At 45.3% G+C, this 21,958-nt stretch overlaps 1 protein-coding gene across 1 annotated transcript; it reads right to left on the bottom strand.

Moving 5' to 3' along the window:
* Positions 1-286: 286 nt before the first annotated feature.
* Positions 287-10,121, bottom strand: pif1 (PIF1 5'-to-3' DNA helicase homolog (S. cerevisiae)). The gene is made up of 12 exons (XM_088928070.1): positions 9,561-10,121; positions 9,064-9,193; positions 8,478-8,603; positions 7,663-7,816; positions 7,115-7,229; positions 6,661-6,767; positions 5,279-5,418; positions 4,576-4,682; positions 4,211-4,298; positions 3,790-3,935; positions 837-1,028; positions 287-334 (listed from the first exon to the last, which is right to left on the bottom strand). The coding sequence occupies exons 1-12, from the start codon at positions 10,119-10,121 to the stop codon at positions 287-289; spliced, it is 1,914 nt and encodes a 637-aa protein (XP_088784196.1).
* Between the last annotated feature and the right edge of the window lie 11,837 nt (positions 10,122-21,958).

Below are 21,958 nucleotides of genomic sequence, written 5' to 3'. Positions count from 1 at the left end.
ACAGTATACACAATGCAAAGATATTGTTCATCAGTGTCGGACATGGGTCTCCAACTCCGTTCCAGGATAGCCACCCAATCCTCTTGTTCTCATTCCTTCTGAGCTCTGAGAGACCTAATTGTTCACCCAGGTGCTTCATTTGAATTTACCATGTGTGCCAGATCTCTGCTCAGTGTTCTTTTAAGGCTGCCTGTACTGTACTGCGAGATGGCGACTCTCCGGGATCGGGCTTGCGAGCTCCTGGAACGGGAGTGGTGTACAAAGTGCAGGGCAGCCGTGGCTGTCGTCATCGATTCTCCTTGTTCTCGCTGCTCAGATACTCATCCATCGAGGCCTGGAAGACAGAGAGGTGCTGGTGTAGTGCACTAACCATCAGAGCCACCATCATCCCTATACAACATTGGTCCCCCATCATACTGAGCTCTGGGCAGGCAGGGCGTGTGACCGAACTGGGAGGGCCTCCGACACAGGCCAGCAACGCCGGCAGGGATACGGAACAGGCTCCTGCTTGGAAATGCAGGTGGAAAAGACCCCAAAACAAAGGCGAGGAGAATGGTGCATAGATGTGAAATGCTAACTTAAAAAGACCCCCCGCCAATATACTTAGTGGGGAAAAGGACAGATGGCCAGCACCAGTGAAACTGCTGCTGCATTAGCGATACACAGGGCTTTAGTGCTCACCAGGAGCTTTGAGCACCACGTGATAGGGAGGCTGCAAACCTGCAGCTAGGACGACTCCTTCTCCTACCCCTGCCTTAACTCCTGGATCCCAGCGGTTTCAGGGAAGACGCTACAGAAACACGGCGCCTGTATCGGGAGTAACGCGCCCCTCCTACCTGCGCGAGCAGGCGCTCCTTCCTCAGCCGGCTGTAGAACTGCAGCACGTGGGGGTCGGCCCAGACCACACGGGGGTTGAAGTCCATGACCCGGAGCCCCTCCAGGCTGCGCGCGCGGGACAGAGCCACGTACGCCTGGCCGCTCTCGAACACCCGTGACAGAGAGATCTCCACGCAGTCCAGAGTCATTCCCTGCACACAGACCGGCAGTCAGCACCTACGCCAGCGGTACTACTGTACACGAAATGCGCTTCCAATTCAGGACAGGCTGAACAAAACAGACAAACACCCCCGTTTTAATGCTGGAAGCTACATTATCATTGATGCCGCCGAGAGGCTGAGAGGAAACATTAAGAAATTAAGCTTTTTTTTTTGTGCTGATCACTCTAAAGCAGTGATGAACATTCCTCCTCTGCTCTTAAAGGTGGAAATGGGAAAAGACATTCCACAGATACTGCAGCCCTCCAAGACCGAAGCTGTGCACAACCACTCTAAAAAGCGTTCACCAAAAAGCAGGGTTTTAAAATGAACAAGTAATAGGTTTATTCCATGCTGAAAAGAGAAGAAAGAAAACGCAACAGGTGTCAAGACACCTGAAGAAGGCTCCATGGCCGAAACGTTGCATTTTCTTTCTTCTCTTTACAGCATGGAATAAACCTATTACTTGTTCCTTTGCAGCCTACGCATGCTGACGCAGCTCCCCACCTGAACTACTAGAGTTTTAAAATGTCCATTTACCACACAGCAATATAACATGGTAAAAAAAAAAACCTCTCTCTCCCCTTGGAAGCTCTCTTCCCCAGGAGAACATTTAACTCATTGCGATTTTGACTTTGAATAGCTTAGGCCCAGTTTCTTCTCCTCTGAAGCTAGAGAAGATGGCACTAAAGTGAAAAAGTTAATTAGATCACTGACCCCATCATTGCACACCTGCATGCATACCAAAGCAATCAAGCAAATATTGTTTGCTGAATTGCTTGCAATTATTTTCCCTAATTTTAGAAGCCTTGAGGCAGCTCTAATGTTTAGACAGTCCTGCGCAGCGAAGAAAAAAAAATGAGTTTGCCTTGGCTTTTCATTAGTGCAGGACAACTAATGAATATTCACAACGGCGGCAGTGTCCTGATCAACATTGCTCTTTGAAGCCAGGAGCAGACAAAAGCCCACAAAGGCCAATTAGTGGTTATGCCCGTGTTTATAACTGAAAAGAAAGACATTCTGTTAGATCATATCTACCAAAGATGCTGCTACAAACGGGACAAATGATCCTCCACAGGAAAAAGCTTGAAATTTCAAATACGTAGCAATATTATGTTTTACGAGTACAAATGAGGATAGATTTGTGTTCGCAGGTCATATTCCATAATAAAATCCTTCCTAAGTTTCCAATTTCGAAGGATAGAATGGCCCATTCAAAAGACTGCACTCACTCAGGCTTTCAGAACTCTGTTATTGAAATACAGGGGGGTTTGATATACACTACATCTCCTCTAAGGCTCATTCTCTTTTCAGCCACACACTCTAGTACCGTGATGTCAAGTCACATCTGTTGTGTTTCTGTCTGCTTAGTTCTGGCACTGAGCACTTAATACCCTGTTATTGTCAGCAGAGCAAAAATCACCACCTTAGCCTTTCCTATTTAATTAGGAAGCTAACAGCATAGCTCACTGATGGAGTGCTGTGAAGTGACAGTAGATACCAAATTGAAATGGCAGTAACTTCAATCATACCGCAACACAGATTAGCCTGGATAATCAGCCACTCAAATAAAAGGCCCCCGCATTAACACTGCCGAGAATTTACACTGGCTTACAGGAAAGCAGAAGGGTTACTGGGATGTGGTCACAAACACTCTGCTCCCATCCTCTCCATTTCCTAGTCACCCCATGAGCTTGCTCAGCGTTTGCAGGAAGTGGATCTGCAAGAAGCCGAGCTCATGCCCAGTGTGATCACAGAGCACACTCAGATCGGACCTCCCAGGGGCTGAACGAATCGCACTCGTATCTCCCAGTGGCTGCAGGCAGGGGCAGGTATTAAACCTTCCTGACCGAGCACAACTGCAGGAAGTAAAAGAGCTAAGAGCGACTTGGCAGACAGGCGAAAGACCAATCAGACGATTAACCCTTGCTCTGCCAAAAGCATGCCAAAGACTCACAGTAAACTGCAACACCTCCTTTAAATGACATGACCTAAACCATTCCCCATAACATTATGTAATAGGGCATATTGGATATATCTGGGGGTATAATTTATACTGGAGTGTGGCATTATGTTATCTACCTCCCAAGGTTATACATGACAAGAGCTGCCCCCTCTCCTCCACCCCAAGTCCACAAAGTCTTTGGATCACAGACATTCATACAATAAACAAAATCCTCATGACTGAAGCCTCTCTCTCCTGCAGGACAGCTGCTCCCAAGCAGGTATACAAATACTCCCTCAGTCTTTACTAGGACTATTTTGTTGCTTTTGTTCCGGAATTGTATACTGTGGAATTGATTTGTACTTTTGTTTTTAAGGATCTGAAAACATACAGTACAGCCCCCCCAAAATGACTTAACTAAGTGTCTCATTTGGCTGACATGGCTGAGTAATTGGTCAGCTCCAGAACACTATTGCAATTGCAGCTCATTTTCCAGATTGAGACAGACGGTTTTCTGGCTCCTGGGCACTAAATGCAATTGCGGACAAAAGCAACAGTTCAGGTACAAAACGACGCTGTGTGTTCAATACAAGTGATCAAAGAGCTGCCAATCGGCTAAATGCAAAAAACAAAAGCTGCCGTGTGTCCAACACCGGACACTGCCACACACAGTTAGGGCAAGAAAGTTAAGAGTTCTGCAAGCATGCTGCACACAGACCAGATCACCCAGAAAGCCATAAAGAGCTCCTTATATACATGGCTCCCCAAGAGGAGGAGTCTCTCCACACTGCAGAGAGGAGGTCGGCTGACCTGGCTCTTGTGGATGGATATGGCCCAGGCCAGCTTCAGGGGCAGCTGATGACGGCTCAGGTACACCCCACCTCCTGCCTTGAACATCCAGCGCTCCTGCTTCATCACCTCGGTCACCCCACACAGGAAACGTACGCGGGGCAGACCTGTGGGCAGAGAGGGGCTCCAGCTCAGACAAGGCAAAGGAAGGCGGCCTCGTCGGGTGTAGGAAATGACAAAAACAACGGGGATACAACATTTAAGGGCCCGTCAAGCTCCCCTTGGTCTGAAGGCAAAGTTTGAAGAACGCTGCCTGGTCGTTCAGCAAGGGTGCAGTAAAGGTCACCAAACCGCCAGGTTTTAAAGACGAATCTCAATATGTTCCATCACCAGCTTATAGCAACAGAGATGTAGCATAACCAGTTCCCGAGTCCCCCCCTACCTTTGCTCCCAGGCTCAAACCCCAGCACCACTCCCCGCGCCCCGTTCACCAGGCCACGCTGCACGTCCAGATTCTTCGTCAGCATCACCTGCAGCAGAAACGGGACGCTCAAGGACTGCTCCGGCCCGCAGCTGGGGCACCGAATACAGAGCCGAGGTCTCCCAGTCCCACTACGGGATAATAGGTTTCATCAAATCTATATCAAGAGGTACTCCTGGTATGGCTACTTTAACACAAAAATATTCTAATTCAATGAAGGCTCGGTTCTGCATCTCTAGGGAAAACGAGCTGTATTTCTCCCCCCGTACGAGACGCACGGCGCTTTGAGTTCAGCTCTAGCTGTCGGCCCAGGAACGCCGCCTCACCTGCGCCCCCACTTTGAGCTGCAGCACGCGCCCCACGGGGCTCTGGGCATCGATCAGCGTTGCCAGCTGGGGGTCGCTGTCCGCGGACTCAAAGGTTCTCACCGCTCCTGCCAGGGGAACAGGAGAAGCAGATAGTGGGAGGGGGTACAGGCGTGCCCATTCTGACACGCCAACGGAGGGCGTGAGGTCAACACGGCACATCAGACACACGACCAGAAAAACAGCAGTTTGCATCTTCCAGGGGGCTGATTAAGGGAGAGGTACCACGCTTTCAATCCGGGAATGAACAAGGGTGGAAGTGACAAGAGATCACTGTGATTTACTGCTCTGCCACAGACACCTGTTCTTTGTGCCAAAGCTGCTGCCAGGAGACCTGCTTTCAGTTTTATCTTGTCCTGCCAGCGGAGACTCCTCTCATCTGTCACAGCTCACGCGGTTCATCAGCTGAAAGGATCACGCAGGAAATCTGCAGATCACCATGGCTTTTCAAGCACAATGATAGACATTCATCTCTTCTGGGCTCTGCGCGATGGCCGTTATGACAGGGGAAAGGTCCAGGATGTACTCTAGGCATTTTGTTCCACACTGGAGGCTACGTTAGTCATTAACATCCCATCTCACAGGCAGAAGTTGACACAGCAGGGACTGATGACTTAAAAAAAGAAAAGAATCGATACCATCTGGCAAAGTTGCCCAAACCTACCTGGTAACTGCTGGAGTTTTGTCTCATTGGTCAGTTCTACATCATCTTTGTGTGTGCATAGCCTAGTTGCTAGGATACCATCCCTTTCAATACGGTGGTAGGCAGTGTTCATCAACTGGGCTGCGACTTCCTCGGTCACCCTGAGGCAAAGAGAAGAAATCATTCCTTTAACTTAGTTTCTTTCAAGAATATATATATACCCACCAGCCAAAATATTAAGACCCTCCCCCCACCTCGCCTCAGTGTCAAGAGAATTATCTGTATCTTGTCTGTACTGGCTTGGGAGAGAAGGTGTATAAAGATGAGAAATGAGTAGTGCTGGTCATTTCCTAGTTATTATTGATTAAAAGAACCTATGAAAGCCATTCCATTTCCTGAAAGTCTATTGTATAAACAACTACAGCCTAGCTTTGGCAGTTCTGCATTAAAGAAGTGCAACTTATTCTCAGTCCTGATTTGGCACTTAATTTTCCATTAGCCTTTTCTGGAATTGATTTCTGCTTGGAGCTGTAATGTAATTAAAGTTCCATCAACATGCAGGAGAGCTAGAATAATCTAACCTTAGATGCCCGACCGTTTTGAAGTGCAAGTCCTGGCAAGCAAGCTAAGGAGAGTTTTGAGGCTATTGTTAATTGAAGTTGTGTTTTTATTTTCAGGAAAAGGGAAGAAAAACTATTTTCAAGTCGATGAACCTGAGGAATCCTAATGTTTCACAGGTAACGTATTGAAAGGGTGAAAAACTATGAATGAAAGGGAGGATGCGATTTCAATAAAACATTAATCCAGTACAAATGCATCACAAGCCAAAGCTTCTTGTTTCAATATTAACAGGAAGTAACTTCCCAGTTGAAAGAGCCCAAAACCGAGTTTCTCCTGAACCCGTCATGAAAGGGGGAAAGAGACTAATAATGAAATTTTGGTTGTTTAAAAACATCTGCAGCACGTGAAACTTATAGAGGGGGGAGTTTGTATTCCAATATCTGTTGGATGAAAGGGTTAACCACTACGCCGGCTTTTCATGAACTCAGTAATCCGAAACAGATTAATGCAGTTTCGCAGAAAGCTTCTCATCACCCTCTCCAATCTCCAGGACTAGAGAACGGCTGCCATACACAGTGCATACAGTACGTTTGATGTAGACAAAAACTACCGTATGTCCGGAAGATTGAAGACAACCATCGTAAAAGATTCAACAGAACTTAAAGTGAAAAACTTTAAAAAAAAGTGAAATATTACAACAGGTCGAAGTCAAAGCTGGAAAAGCATTTACCCATTCTCGAAGAAAGATGGGACTATGCATCATGGAATCTGGCTGTTTCTCTGTAGAAAGTATAGCGTTTATATACTTGGATAAACCATTAAGATCCTTCCTCTGCACTTACTTGCCAACTCTCACAGCCTGCAGCAAAGAGATGAAAGTCTTGTCCGTCTGTCTCCGCACTTCAGTCAGCTCCATGTTCAGGTGGAAACACTTCCTCCAGCTTCTTGCCTGAAACCAAAATAATTTCCGGTTTCCGATATTTCTTTCCTCTCGAGCTCCACCTTCAAACTGCGGCACACCCCGAAAACGTTTTAGCTGTAGTGGCTGGAGAACCTGTCTTGCTCGTGTCGGGTTTCACTGGCTTATAGTCCAGAGCGTCACATCAAGATGGGAGATTGATGGACTTCATGGCAAGATGCTTTTAAATAATAAAGATCCCGAGTAAAGGAAATCAATACAGATCCATTCTCCTACAGATCCAGAAGGAGTCGCCCTGTTTAAAATCCCTATGAAACTCTAGAGTATGCAAACCATGGCAAGACCACTTCCTGCCGTCTTGCCCCTAGGCTACTCACCTGGAAGCAGAACTTGGGCTTCACCTTGCCTTTGGTGACGGGAGGAAGCTGCAGGAAGTCTCCACACGCGATCAGCTGGATCCCTCCAAAGGGCTCTGGTGACCTCCGGATGGACCTAGACGCCCACACAAGAGCCAGGGAGAGTGTTTACAATGTGTTCATGGAAAGAGAGCCCATCACACAGCAGCTTGATCCAACGATTCGCCAGCCTTGATGCTTATTTCAACCCAAATGAACAAGACATTTCTCAAAAAGACTCCGAGGCTTGTGAAACCAGACATTGATGAACTCCTTCAGCCAGTATACTGTAAGTTCCATAAAACTGGATTGGCTGCCTCAATGTAATGACGCATTGTAGGGTTCGAGTGGGGAGCTCTGTCAGTGTGTGTAGGCTGCAAAGGAAGAAGAGAATATTAATTCCCCTCTCTGCCTTCTTCAAGCGATGCACTGCGTGTTCTTGTGAGTTTCTCCAGCATGGAAGTAACCACTGTGTGTTTGGAAATAATAGAAGCACAAGTGACCCCTAAGCCTGGCACAGACTGAGGTACCTGGCTATGGCCTCCAGCTTGTCGAAGAGCTCCCCTTCCACCATGGAGACCTCGTCGATGATGAGATGGCGACAGCTGGTCCAGTGCTGCAGGACCCCGGGCCGCTGGGCCAGCTCCAGGCACTGCTCCAGGGGGGCGGACCCGGAGCCGATCCCTGCCGCGCAGCAGAAGGCACAGGGAGGCGGTGAGACACCAAGAGAGCCGGGGGACGCGGAGTGAACCGGCTTACTGTAGATCCCGGCGAGAGTCGCAGTAAGCCGGACAGATGCCATTCAGCATCTACAGTACATGTTCCCACTTGGTCAGATATTAACAGTGTCAAAGCAGCACTGAGGTCAAGGAGAATTAGGACAAATAGAGAATCAGAACCAGAAGCCACAAGAAGATAATTAGTAACTTTAACAAGGGCGTCTATCGTGGTAATCCAGGGCACAATGCAGGATTCTGCCCAGTACAAAGGGAACATGGAGAGCTGCCAAGCAAGATAGCCAGCATCATGCTGGGAGGTGGGAGGAGACTGAAGCACCAGACAGCGATCCACTTGAAAACTGCACTCTGGAGGCACTGTCCAAAACCTTTATCTATCCTGCCGAGTGCCAGTTATTAAAAACTGGCAGAGTCTGAGGTATCTTCCTGCTGCCTGATCATCCCCATCGGTTACAAGGGGGATGTAGTTTTGGAGGTAATCTGGGCCTAAATGGTAAACCTCACAGCAGGTGGTCTTGTACTGTACCAGCGCAGTGCTGAATCTCCCAGCCCCCGATCTCGGGAAGCACTGCCTGGCTGAGAGACTCCGCCCCCAGACCCTCCCCTACCTGCGAAGGCATGGAGAGTGGTTCCTCCGATGTGGCAGGCCGCCACGCCAGTGCTCGCTGTGGCATAGGTGCTTTTGGGGGGCAAGGATCCCAGAATCCTCTTCAACAAGAAGGATTTTCCTGTACCTGAGAAAGAAAAAAATATATAAGCTCATATTGGGGCTTAAGAAAATAATTTAGAGAAACGCGAAAACAAAAAACACGACTTTCAATGATAGCACACCTCAGGTGATAAATTCAGACGCTATGAAAAATGTTATTTCTTGAGGTACTGTAATAAACTAGCGAGAAAGTACTACAATTAACATTTGAAGAACAATTGGAAATGTGATCCAGACACTGGTCAATATGCAGTAATGGAGATAGATGTGTTGACACATAAGCAGTCCAGTTTTTTAAAACCCTTGTTCATTCTAGGGCAAGTATTTCTGGAAGGTGTTCTTTGGCGCTTGTAAGAATATCTGACAGGGTCTGGTCCACTTCACTGTTGGAGCTCAGGAGATGCAGCCCTGAGACCTGGGCAGGCTCGTTCAGCTGCTCTGTGCGTGAAGTGGGGACAGCAGGCAGGGTTCACCAGAGCTGGTACCTGCGCTGCCTGTGAAGAAGACGTTTTTCCCGCTGAGGACGGCACTGAGAACCAGCGACTGCTCCTTGGACAGCTTCCTCCCGACAGGCAGGGTCAGGACCGGCTTCTTGGCTGGATGGAGGGCTCTCACCTGGGGCACACAGGACAGGGGAATAAAACAGGGATCCCCAGTCCTGGAGCTGGCTTTGGGATTCAGTTCACCCAAGTGTTTATTTAAACATGGAGAAAGTGGCCTTTTGAGGACTGCATGTCCTACATAAAATAAAACGCCAGACGTCCGGGTGGAGTTACAAGCCTCAAAAAAATTCCCATCGAGTGGTTCAGTTACAGCTTAATTAACTAATTAAGCTCAGCTGGCCTGAAAACCAGTAGGACAACTCCAAGCTCTTGAAACCGTGCGACCTGATCAGGCAGGAGCACAGCCCCTGCCACTCGCGGACACCAACACCGATGTCATTCCCTCTCCACACCGCGGTCCCCTGCCACGTGCCACTCACCGGGCTGCCGTCTGTCGACTCGGGCCTCCTGCGCTTCACTTGCAAGGAGCCGGCCCCGTTGCCCGACCTCTGCCCCAGCTCCCCGGCGGGCGGCCGGGCGTTGGCCTGCTCCCGCAGCCTGCTGGCCTGCTGGACGTCCTTCAGCTGCACGGGGCTGATGGTCTCAAAGCTGCGGGGCAGGCCGGCCAGCAGCTTGGCGCGGGCCCCCAGGGGCTTGCCGGCCTGCTGCCAGGCCTGGTGCTTGATGCTCAGGGTCTTGAGGAAGGCGCGCAGCTGGTCCGGCGGGCAGTCGGAGAGCAGGACCTGCACGTTGTCCGGGGCCAGCCGGACGGTGCTCTTGCCGTCCCGGGCGAAGCGGGTGAAGAGCTGAATCTCCCGCAACAGGAAGCTCTGGGGGGCCCGGCCGTCGTCCACGCGCAGGACCAGCTCCTGGAACTCGTTGCGCCCCAGAGTGACCCCCGCCCTGCGGATGACCTGCCGCTTGGTGGCCTGCCCCGCGATGTTCAGCTGTTCCACGGTGCAACAGCACCGCAGCTCGGCAGTTTCTGCTCCTGGCAGCATCGTGGGACCTGTATTCAGGAAGGAATGGATAAATGAACTCAGTGCGTTCTTAGGGCGGCACAGTTATCAACACTCCTGCCTTCCACTGCCGAAGCCCCATGTTTAAATCCAGATCTGGGGTGCTATGTGTGCGGAGTTTGCATAGATTTCCTCTGGGTTCTCCCATAGTCCAAAAAACACACTTGTAGGATAACTGGCGTCGGGGGAAATTGGCCCTGGTGGGAGAGTGTGTGCCTGTCTGCATCTGCCCTGTGATGGACTGGCTCCAGCTCCCCCGGAAGCCTCAACTGGATGAACTGGTTTAAAAACGAATGGATGGAGGGGTGGCTCGCTCTTCACTGACCAGGAGCCGCAAACCACTACCAGACCTGTTCATTCCTTAGTAAAGACCTGAGCACACGCACAGTGGACACCTTACAGTCCAGGTGACACCATCGCAGCCTCCAGTTCAGAGCTGTCCAGCAATGTATATCAAACCTTATGGCATACTGCGGTTCTGTTAGGAAGTATAAACCAGAGCAGTGCTGCACAGAGGATACAGCATACAGGATACAGGTTGTGGGTTCATATCCTGGTGTGATACTGCTGTTGTACCTTTGATTGCTCATAGAAAACGCCCGTGGATGCTAACGGGCTCAAAAGCACGTCTCCTTCAATAAAAGGATCTGCTGAACGCTAGGAATAGAAATAGTAATAATAGGAACAACAAACATAAAAAAACATAACTTGTTTGAGATTAAAGACCTCACGATGCATCCAACCGCATACAGTAGCTGTTACAGATAAACCAAATTACGAGTATACAAGAAGAAAATGTTGAATGTTCATGTTTCAGGCACTTTAACGAAACATGAAAGCATCAGAGATAACCGTCTTGTCCAAGTCTTGTAAACGACGGTCAGTTGATGCAATGTGGTAGGCTAACAAAAATAAAGAATTTAGTTTTTTTCGAAGGTGACTCATTTTTTACGATTCTGGACGATACCTAGCTGCAGTTAAATCTTAAGTAATTAAACAATTACACAAAAGCTCCCACGTTATTTTTAGAAGCTGGATAAGCAGATCAGATTTAACGAGGTTAAAGCAGGAGAACAGATCAGTACCACGTTCCCAGATCAGATTTAATATCGCATGAGGGTAAGACAATAGTGCCTTACCCTTCGTTAAAATATTAACGAAACCTATACAGTGGCATTTAATAAATCGAAAAAAAAATGCTGACCGACGGTTCAAAAACGAGTACTATGACTAGCAAGAAAATGAAACAATTTGTATTTTTTCCTACTAGTTTGTCTTACCTGCCCACTCTTAGCACAAACCAGCTGCTCACTGTCTCGGAGCTCAGAAGCACTTTTCAAATCTGCCGGTGTCAGCGCATCTACCAATTGTAAGGAGATTTAAACTCTCAGCCAATGAACTTCGGCGACGTTCGACCCTTCAACCAATGAAAGGGGTTCGGCTAAGAAGGGGCGGTGTTTAACGTCACACAGCCCAGCCTCCAAATGACGCGCATATATGACGTCAGTGTTGCGCTCTCTTAAGTCCGCATCTCGCTCCTCTCTGACGAAAGCAGCTGCGTAGGGGTTGTTAACGATCAGCTGTGGGATTTAATTAAAAAAAAAATATTGGAATAACCCTGCTACTCACATAAGCTTCATCTGTCTTCTGCCGTGGCTTTTATTTCCTTGATGCAACCGGCGGGGAAATGTTATTTCAGGTCACATTCCGAGACAGGAGCTCTGCTCTGTGCTGTCCAGAGGCGACAGTAAAGCAACTCATAACTAGAATCCAATTAAGTGGAACCGATAACCTGCACGGTCATGAACACAGCCACCCACAGCTGGGTAACCCCACACAGCACTCTTCATTACACGCAATAAGACACGATGTACACACTCGAAATAAAATGCGACACAGCAATGATTCATTTATTGTCCCTAACGCATCGCATTTCATCAAAACTGCCCCTTTCTCAAAATGTATGGACCCTATTGAGGGGTGCAGACTGCACAGGAGTTAAGTCGTTCGGTCAAAATCACATTCTGCTTGAACGCTTTTAAAAACGCTCCTGTCCGAAATAGAGAGTTCTAAGCGTTTTAAACAGAATGTTTCTATTTAATTTGAGGTTTTTATTTTTACCCTTTTAATATTTGTCATGTTTTTTTTTTAATGAGTGTTTTGAATTGTTTTCATCACGGACGGCGCTGGATAAAATAAATATTTTACTGCTGCAGATTTGTCGATTTACTCGGCTGCTGGGTGTGAATGCCAGTGAAACACGGGTCCAAATTCAAGGACAGTGTGAGCTGTCAGGCGAGCCTCGGACAGTGAATCCCGCGGTTCTCCGGCTGATACTCAGCTGCCTGTCACGCATGGAGCAGCGGGCACAGCCTGCCTTCAATGGGCAATATCTCCCAGCACTTTAACAAGCCCTTTTCCGCTGGTACCTGCTCCTCTGTGGGTCCGCCGCCTCCATTGTCTCCTGGGAAGTGATCGTTGTGATAAACGATTCCGGTTTGTTGCAGGGGAATCTGGCCTGGCCTGAGCCGCGGGCCTCACTCCTCAGCGCCTGTCTGTACGGGCCTATCGGATCTGAATTTATTGTATGACGTCCCGAGTTCTGGCCTTACCCGGCAGTGGGGGGGGTTGGGGGTTCTGAGAACTGAGCATGTGATGGGAATGAATGAGCCGTCAAGCTGGTGACCCCCCCACTCCCACCTACCAAACTATGATCTCTCCTCACTTCTTCCTGTACCCACAACGACTGGACTCCTACACCACGACATACACCATATCTCTGACCACTGAATGTAAGCCGAACTTGGACATAAAAATCTGTACTTGATTGCAGTTGTACTATTTGATAATCGCTGTATTATTTGCACTGCTTGCACAGTTTTTAACAGATATGGGTACTGTCACACAGGTACCATACCCGTTGTTTACACTGTTATGGTTATTGTATTTACTGTCTATTGTCTTGTCTGCTGTTCTTTATATACTGCACCTGACAGACTAATGAGAAACACTTCTTTTTATGATACTATGGACCTGTGTAAGTACAATGACAAATAAAGTTGAATTGAATGTACTGCATAGCAGAGGAGAATGAAGCACAAATTTACTCCCTGCTCAGGACTATGCAACTATTCATCATGCAGGGATGGTGGTAATGATGGGAGTTCTCAGGGCGATTGGGTTTTCAATGGGTTACTGCTCTGTGATGTTGGAACACGGCTACTTAGTGAAATATGAGCTTGGCTGTCAAAGGCTGAGCCACACATCTGTATTGAGCTGGCGTAGGGTGACAAGAGCTATTCTTTATAATGCAGTGCCTGCAGAGTAACTGGATTCCTCAGCTCACTCGAAGATGTTCCTTTTATTGTAGTGGTGCAAACACAGGCATGATTACATTTACTGAACATGCAGCAGTGTGAGTGTTCTACCAAAATCTGGCAAACGCAACATGGACTGTATATAAACAAGCTGCGTGACAGGGTGGGGAGTGAGTGAATGTTTAATTCATCCTCTTATTTTCAAAGAATATTTTAAAAGGAATACAAACCATTTTGTGAAATTCTCTTTGGTAATTGACCTTATTGAATTTAGATTAAATAATATCGTACATGATTGCATCTAGATCTGAATTCATCAGGAGTATTGAATCTTTTCGCCAAAGCTGACAAACAAATATTAAAGACCTCGCTAGCCTGCAGTCATTTAATAAAAAACAAAAAGTATTCGTACACGGTTGTTAATTACACTGTTTTCCCTGCCAAAAGCAGAAAAACAGAATTGCATTTTTTTCTTTGGTTTCTGGAGGTAAATATTTGCTGTGTTAAAACTTGATGAATGTCACATTTTTGAGCAGAGCCTTTGTTCTCACTGCCTAGCACTGAGATAAAGGAGGGTTTGCTGTAACAACCGGCAGCAAGCGCAGTAGCAATGGATTTATTATTTCAAGGGCTTCAAGTCGTATGTAAATAAAAGCTGCTTTGAAGACCGAACAAATAATTTGATGCTGGAGAGAAGCCAGGAAGGAGTCTTGAATACACAGAAGCGCTTAAAAGGGGTTAGAAGGTTAGAGTGTAATAATGAGAATTCCTTGCATTTATATCGTGCTTTTCATCCAAAAGGATCCCAAAGTGCTTTGCATGTGAGAGGCGACCCTTGAACCCAACACTGGGGTGCAGCCCCCCGGGTGACACACAGCAGCCCTGCTGCACCCCACAAATCAGGCCAGATGGTTCAAACCTAGAGAGGAACTGAGCCACGGCACCACGGTTAACACCCCACTACTTTCAGAAAGTACTGTGGCATCTTTCAGCTGTAGAGGACACCGAGAAGAGAAACACATGCTGAGCACGGTGCTGTGTACGTGTGTGGGCAGGATGCTTGCTGGGTCCCTTTGTAGCCTTTTAACACCTCCCAGTCCGCTCCAGTGTACCACGTTGCACACGAGAGAGACGTGTGGGGATGTCATGTGTGTTTGCACCTCACTGTATTACAGGACATACACCATTGCTTCACTAATTTTACTAGATAGGTCACATGGAGCAAATTCCCATTCTACAGTGAAAGGCCTGGAGACCTGTTTCTACAGCAGAGCACTGACCAGAGCAATCTGAGAGGAGTACCTTGCTCAAGGGGGCCACAGCACAGGCCCACCTGGGACCATACTGAGTGACTTACTGTCTGTTCAAACTTCACGTTCTGCCACACCACGGTCTCTCCTGCTAGGAATCCCTCGCGCCAAACTGCAATTCATCACACAACGTACGCCTTACACACACATTGTCACATGTCACATTGGAGACGCAGACAGGGACAGATCGTTAGCCAATAAGGATGCATTTAAAAGCCCAGAACAGGAGGTTTTAGAGTAAGCCCTGCTGTACAGCACAGCTCTGCCTGCTCCAGTGACCCTGGGAGGGGCCATTAATCATCATCAGAAGGTTCAGGGCTGAGACATGCTTGAGTGGCACCAGCCGGCAGAGCATAACGCTTCTGCCTGCCAGCTCTGCCGAGTGTCTGTGCCCAGGCTTGTTCTCCCTCACCCCTAATCAGTATTGATTGTCCACTCGGAGGTCAGCGTGTGCGGAACAGAGGCTTGCAGCCAGCCGATCAGACCAAAGAGCCAAGGAGAGGACAGTGCAGTGGCTGACAAATAAGAGCCCGTGTGATCGCACAGCAGAGACCCTTCAAGGAGATCCTGCCATTGCTTCTGGCCCGCTGTGAGAACTCTGAGTCTCCGTTCAGATGATGAGTGTGGATCTCCATCGTGCTCTGGCCTTACTGGATTGTCTGCTCAACAGGGGCTGGGATCAGCGCTCATCTGTCAACACAGTTCCTGAATAAAAAAAACAAAAAAGTAAACTGATCATTTCCCCCTGCAATATCGACCTTTTCCGGGAATCCTCTTGCTGAAACTCAAAACAGGTCATCGGGTGATCAGAGATTGCCACACATTTCCATTTGCTTTACAACTGCCTCTGAGATGAGAGCCAGCATTACATAGTTACAGGAACAGAGGCAAGGAAGAGCTGGTTTTTAATGTATTGATTACAACATGCAGAATTATTTACTGATAGCCACTATGTGCAATTAATTCTCTCTGACAAGTGGGCCGTGTAGGAGAGACTTAACTGACAGCTGTGTTATTGAACACTACTGGGAATACGTTGCTTCAGTAAGCCAGCAGTTACAGCTAATACACCGTTAGCAACAATTCCAATTAATCTTGTGCCTTCCTGTAAGCAGTGCATTTAGACGCATTACTGTTAATGTTTGTAGCAGCAGAGAACCCAAACTGAAGCTACATATTTCAGCAGCGTGATGTCATTGCATCGTCTAAGGGTCAGAGAAGATCGGATAGTTTGTGTGAAATGTCAAAAACTAACAAGGAGCTTCTCAAACGAGCACCTTGTCCGATTACAGCCACAGAACAGATGGACCCATTTTATTTGTTTAATGTATCTGTTTGGGAAACTGATAAAAAAGGTCTTATGTGTGAAGAAAATATTCCTCCCAAATAAAAACATAAAACTCATTGAAAAAAATATTGAAATGTCTGCTGTAAGCTGAGTTTGACAGAATAAGGGAGTTGAAACACAGCATATAAGTTTAATATAAATGGCGTACATTAAAATATTGTAATCCAACTCTTTGATCATGATCAGAAATTACACAGCTGTTATTTAACATTTATTTAAATTCACTAAAGTCAGAGCAGGAGGGGTAATTGTTATTTTCTTATGTTGTTTGATTCATCTCGTTTACATGGGAAGCTTATTAATCTGGAAGAAAAAGTCAATTAACACAAACTCATTAAAATCTTCACTGGGATGCGATAGTGGCAGTACCTAAAGGACGTGCTCAAGGTGGTGGAATCTTGTAGTTACCATATGGAGCTGTTTAAGGAGCAGAAAAGTAACATTCAAAATATAAGTTTGAATATTACAATCCGAACAAGTACAGTAACAAGATATTACAAACAAGGAGTAATATTGCTTTAGTGAGAGGACAATTTACTTTTTCTTCTGAGTCACCACCAGCTTAGCTGTCAGCTCCCAAGGAAACAATATTGCTTCTCTCCCAGAACAGTAACCTCTCTCTCACAGCCAATGACTCACTGAAGAAATTAAATGTTTTTTTTCCACAACGTCAGGCAAATCATGCAATTGTTTTAATATGGTATATTAAAAAAAAATGGTCTGCTCCACAACAAAACAGCTTTTTTATTCTTAACTCTGGCTATTCACAATACTGAGCAAATGTCAATAAAATATTTAAACAAAAACTAAATAATTGTTCAGTGTTTAGCCAATGTTTAAATGTGGTGTTTTCATGGCTCCATTACTTTTCTTAGAGCCAGTTCAAATACCTTGAAGTATTATGTCATAAAAAAATATTTCTGACCTCATCATTAAGGGCTTATACTCATATCCATCAATGCAATATAAAATACCTTTTCTGGATCTCCAAATGATTTTATATGACTCAATTGTGTTCCAATATTGTGCATTCTGTAGGGCAAAATGGTGACATTTCTAAATGGAAACGTGAACCTGTCAGTTCAGAGGCTAAAATCTGTTGGTCTTCTGAGAGGAATAAATCACATCATGGAATGTGACCCTGGCACAGGCACAGCGAATAGAATTATACAGCCGTTTGGAAACATGCTCAATCATGATAACAAGCCTCAGCAAACAGTACCAATCTGTACGCACAATTAGATGGACAGTAATAAAGAGCTTTTTACTGTAGATCTTGTGCAATCCCTCCCAGGTGAAGGGTGTCTGCTTTTATTTCTACTTTGCTTAAAATTGCCAAAATTTGCATCCTAATGTGTAAGAAAAGACATGTTATGTGAGTACAAGGCCCTTGAAGTCCTTTATATTCTCCATTCTGCATCACAAAATAAGTCTGCGATTGCCATTAACCTGATCATAATAATACAGTAAATACAGTAAATCTTTTTAAGACGAACTGTAAGCTCCTCTTGCAAACAAGAGATCGTTCATCCTATCTGTCTCCTTTGTTATTTAGTAGCTAATGGATCCCAGATGCTAGACCAGCTATTCATTGAAAGAGGTAAAGATATGAACTTTGAGGAGATGACTGGGTAGTTTGTTCCAGACTCTCATCACCCTTTGTATAAAGAGGATCAGATAATTTCTGTGCAGTGTGCACATTATTAAACTGCACCTCACAAATGTGTTCATCTGTCTCTGGCAACCCAAATCATTGGTTCGGTTTATCTGCCAGATGCCTTTATTCCATTACACCCAATTATACTGTGAAATGTCACTGACAAAGCTGCACTCATAAGTTACAACCAGCTCCTCTGCCTTCAGCCTACATTAATGACCTTCTGGGTTAGATAGGTTTTCTATCATTCTACTCTACTCCTGTAATGAGCCATAGAAGGAACTCATGATCTTATGACTCACGCCACTCTGAAAAAAGTATTCAATGGGTTGAAGTGGGAGTCGGTCTCTACCGTACACATTCAGTCACTGAAACAACAATGAGTTTTCTTCACCTTTAAAAAGACATGACAATCCTGCTTCCACAAATCATTGTGACCAGTTCATCACACTCCTTTGCATGTGGTTGTAAGAATAAATGTAATGTGACTCTGTTCTTATTTTTTGTAGCAGAGGCACAGGGAGTTGCATTATGATCTCCCGGAGATGCCTAAGTGATTGTTACTGATGTCTTACCGCAGGTCCTGTAACATAGGCAGTAGTTTATGTAATAATCCATGAAATAATGGGTAGTTTTAACTATATAAAGGGACTTAGTTTGTTAAATCTTATGTTTAATTTTCAATCATTACTCAAGGTCAGTCAACAGAAAGACACACACTGAAAAAATGGCACACCTTCATGGGAAAGTTGTTAAGGCTCAGGGAACAGATGACATTCTGTAGGACAAACCTCTCCAGATTGAAAATTAAAAGTGAAAAGAAAGAAGTCAGTCTTGAAAGGGAAAGTAGGGAGGATGGCTGCAGTGTTGTGAACTAGACTTAAAACTCACTGCAAAGATCTTCAGGCAAAGACATAAAACATAAACATGAATCTCCTGATCTTTCACTGCCATACAAAATCACCAACATAATTTGCTTTGGGAAGAAAGCAAATTATATAGAAATGCATACAAAATAGAAACTCGTGGGATCTTTTTATCAATGAGCACCTTTTCATGTGGAAGCATCATGCTGACTCTTCCAAGTAAAGCTTAAAATAAAACATTATATTTCCTCTTTATACACCATTCAGATCTCAGAAGCTCATTAGATCTTATCTGCACTCATCAGATCTCAGAAGCTAAGTAAGGTTGAGCCCGGACAATAGGAGCATGAGGCACCTTTAAGGAAAAATCAGGTGCTGCTGCAGACTGGTTGGTAGGCGGCTCTCTTTCCTCTGAACCTCTGGGTTTGAGCTAGACCAAGAGCTAGAAATGATGCTAAGACAAATGTTATGACCTCTTACGCACACCTTACGTCATTTGTGCATGTCACTGCAAAGCATTATCCCTGTGTCTTGTGTAGCAGTTGTGTGAAAGGATTATGAACACATTATGCAACAAACATTCAAATAAAGCATTGCCAATATTTCTTTTGTTATCCAACATATTATCTCAGCACTTATAAATGATGGCAATAATAACTCCAATTCTGCAGCTGTGTGCGTCTCTGGAGCTCTTCTTATTACATGAGAGTAGAACTATCCATGGTGCTGAAAACTCAATAATTTCTTAAACAAGCAGTAGCACGCTTTTTTACCATTATATTATCCTTGGGGTTTCATTTTGAATATATGGCAATCACATTTCTTAAACATCACTTATTGTCATAATACAATACAGAAGTTGCAGTAAAAAGTAAGGTAAAAATATAACAGTCCACTGATATCTACAGTATGAAGTACAGGTAGTGCTATTCAATAAGATGGCCTAATCTACTATTACTTCTAAATAACTGTGAAATTACAAAACAAGAACTGGAAGAAATACATACATAACTGGTCCCTGGCTAAAGGAAACAGTCAAATTGTAGAAAATGCAGTAACATTTTCTGTATCTTTGAATGTAACAGAGGCGTGTTTTGTGGATGACACTGACAGACACACCTCCCTGGACCTCAGTCTGGTTGTGTTCCAGCCTGTGTTTCTTTTATCAATGACACCAAAAGGGAGCTGAATCTACATACGGTATAAGCACTTGATAATTCAGAGCCATCACTGTGTTTCCCTCAGCTTTTTCACTTGCAATAGTAATTACAGTAGAAGATGGGCAGAGGTAGCTACTGTATCACTTTACTGTGGTTTTATTAAATCCAGGATATATTTTCCCCCCAAAAAAGCAAAAGACTCTTTAGTCAGCAGCATTTTGTGTAACTTGGTATAAGACATTATGTTGTCAAGAAAGCTTCTGGAAATGAGAAATGCATTTTATTGGCAATGTCTTTATTGTTTAGTCACCGTGAATTAGACAGTAAGACATTCTGGAAAGTAATTTAAAACTGTTTACACTATATGAGTCAGGGGCGGGGGGGGGGGGGGGGGGGGGGGCTTACACTCTGCTGCCTCAGTTCTTGTATCCTGGCTTTGATTCCAGTCTGGGGTACCTTCTGTGAGGAGTTTGCATGTTCTGTCCCAGTGTCCTTGTCTGCTGTACCTTTTGGGACAGGGCCCAGGTTGCTGCTACCGTCGCTAGGAATCAGCAACTTCCTGAGAGTAGATAGATAGATTTTAGTTAGCAAAATAATTCTTTCTAGATGAGACAGGTTGAGGGATTGGATGGTTCCAGTACTACTGCTAAAAATGAGGCTGTAGCCCAGAGATACCATAAGGAAAGTTAGAACAGACAAAGCACATCTCAATCACTACCTATTATTCTCTTGTTATATATGCCAAGAAATACTCACACGAACTCTGTCTACATTTCATTTGCTTAGATTTCTCACTGCGGAGCTGCTGAACAGATGTACCAGTATTTTCAAATGTTTCCCTGCAGCATTCCATTGACTTTGTGTGAAAATTAGCCTTAATGCTGTAAATGTGCCGATGAAGAATTGTTTCTCATTGAAACAGTAATGAAACCTGGCATTGAAACAGCTTTTCATTCGATATTGCTCTTGGTAAGAAACAAACAAGCAAACTCAACCCTGTGCAAAAGAATCCCTTTCTAACTTCACGCAATGGAAAGGGGCAATAGCTGTATGAAGAGAGATAGCTGTAGGGCAAGGCAATGAACTACCTGGCTCAAGCAGAAGCTATATGAGGTTCGACACTATTGCTATATTAAAACCATCAATCCTGCATTTCTCAAATGTTTACAGAGCACCACATTCTGCAGACAAGACCCTTCTGGCTGGCTGGGCAATACTGAAATAAACAGCATTACTGTAATTGCAACTACATTGCAAAACAAAAGGTAAATGCGAGAAATATCCGTCATGCATCTATAGGATAAGTGACAGTTCCACACTTCTGTCTATTTTCTGTTTTGATTCACCCTTGTGTAGTTTTACTTGATGATAAATGGTTCAAAAAAGAGAGGTCACACACCAATACCCTGCAAATCCATGACTGAATTGACAAAAGGATACTTTTTTATTGTGGTGGGGTAATGGGTAATTTTGTACTGCACACTGAAGTTTTCAATCCCATTATTATGATTCCACAAAAGCATGCTGCTACCGGACAAAAATCATCACAGCGAAACCCGTATTTCATTTGCTCAGAAACAAACGCAACTTCCTCATCCTTCCTTGAAGCACATCTTCATTCGTGTCTGAGCGGACAGCAAAGCACCAGCCCTAGTTAGAGAGAGACAATTAGCCCCTGTAAAATGCACTGAGAGATGATTTCATCCGGGCTTTGAAAAGACTCCTTCTCATTATCTTTGACTGGTGCTAAAAAAGTGTCTATTAAAAATCATTTTAAAAGGCAAAAAAATCTCACTAAATACAGTATGTAATGTATTTTAATGGCTTTGCTTTATTTCCAGGTGGTACCTGTCAGCTTCAAGCATGTTCAATTCAAAAGTGGGATATACAGCTATTGGAAGAAAGGTTGAAATGCAACTGCTATTCGGCTTAAAGCCCCCGTGTTACATGCTGGGAAGGCACAGTGGCGTGGCAGTTAGCATTGCTGCCAGCTCTTGAGTCCCGGGTTTGAGTGTGGAGAGCTTGCATGTTCTTTTCAGGTGCTGCATGGGTTTTTGACCATGCTCCAGGTGCTCCGGTTTTCTCCTCACAGTCCAGACACGATGTCCAGATTAACCAGCACCTCTATATTGTCCACTGAGTGCGCACATGTGCACGTGTG

Source organism: Atractosteus spatula, chromosome 11 (assembly GCF_055471065.1).
Source record: "Atractosteus spatula isolate fAtrSpa1 chromosome 11, fAtrSpa1.hap1, whole genome shotgun sequence".
Classification (NCBI taxonomy): domain Eukaryota; kingdom Metazoa; phylum Chordata; class Actinopteri; order Semionotiformes; family Lepisosteidae; genus Atractosteus; species Atractosteus spatula.
This window is presented reverse-complemented; position numbering and strand designations above follow the sequence as displayed.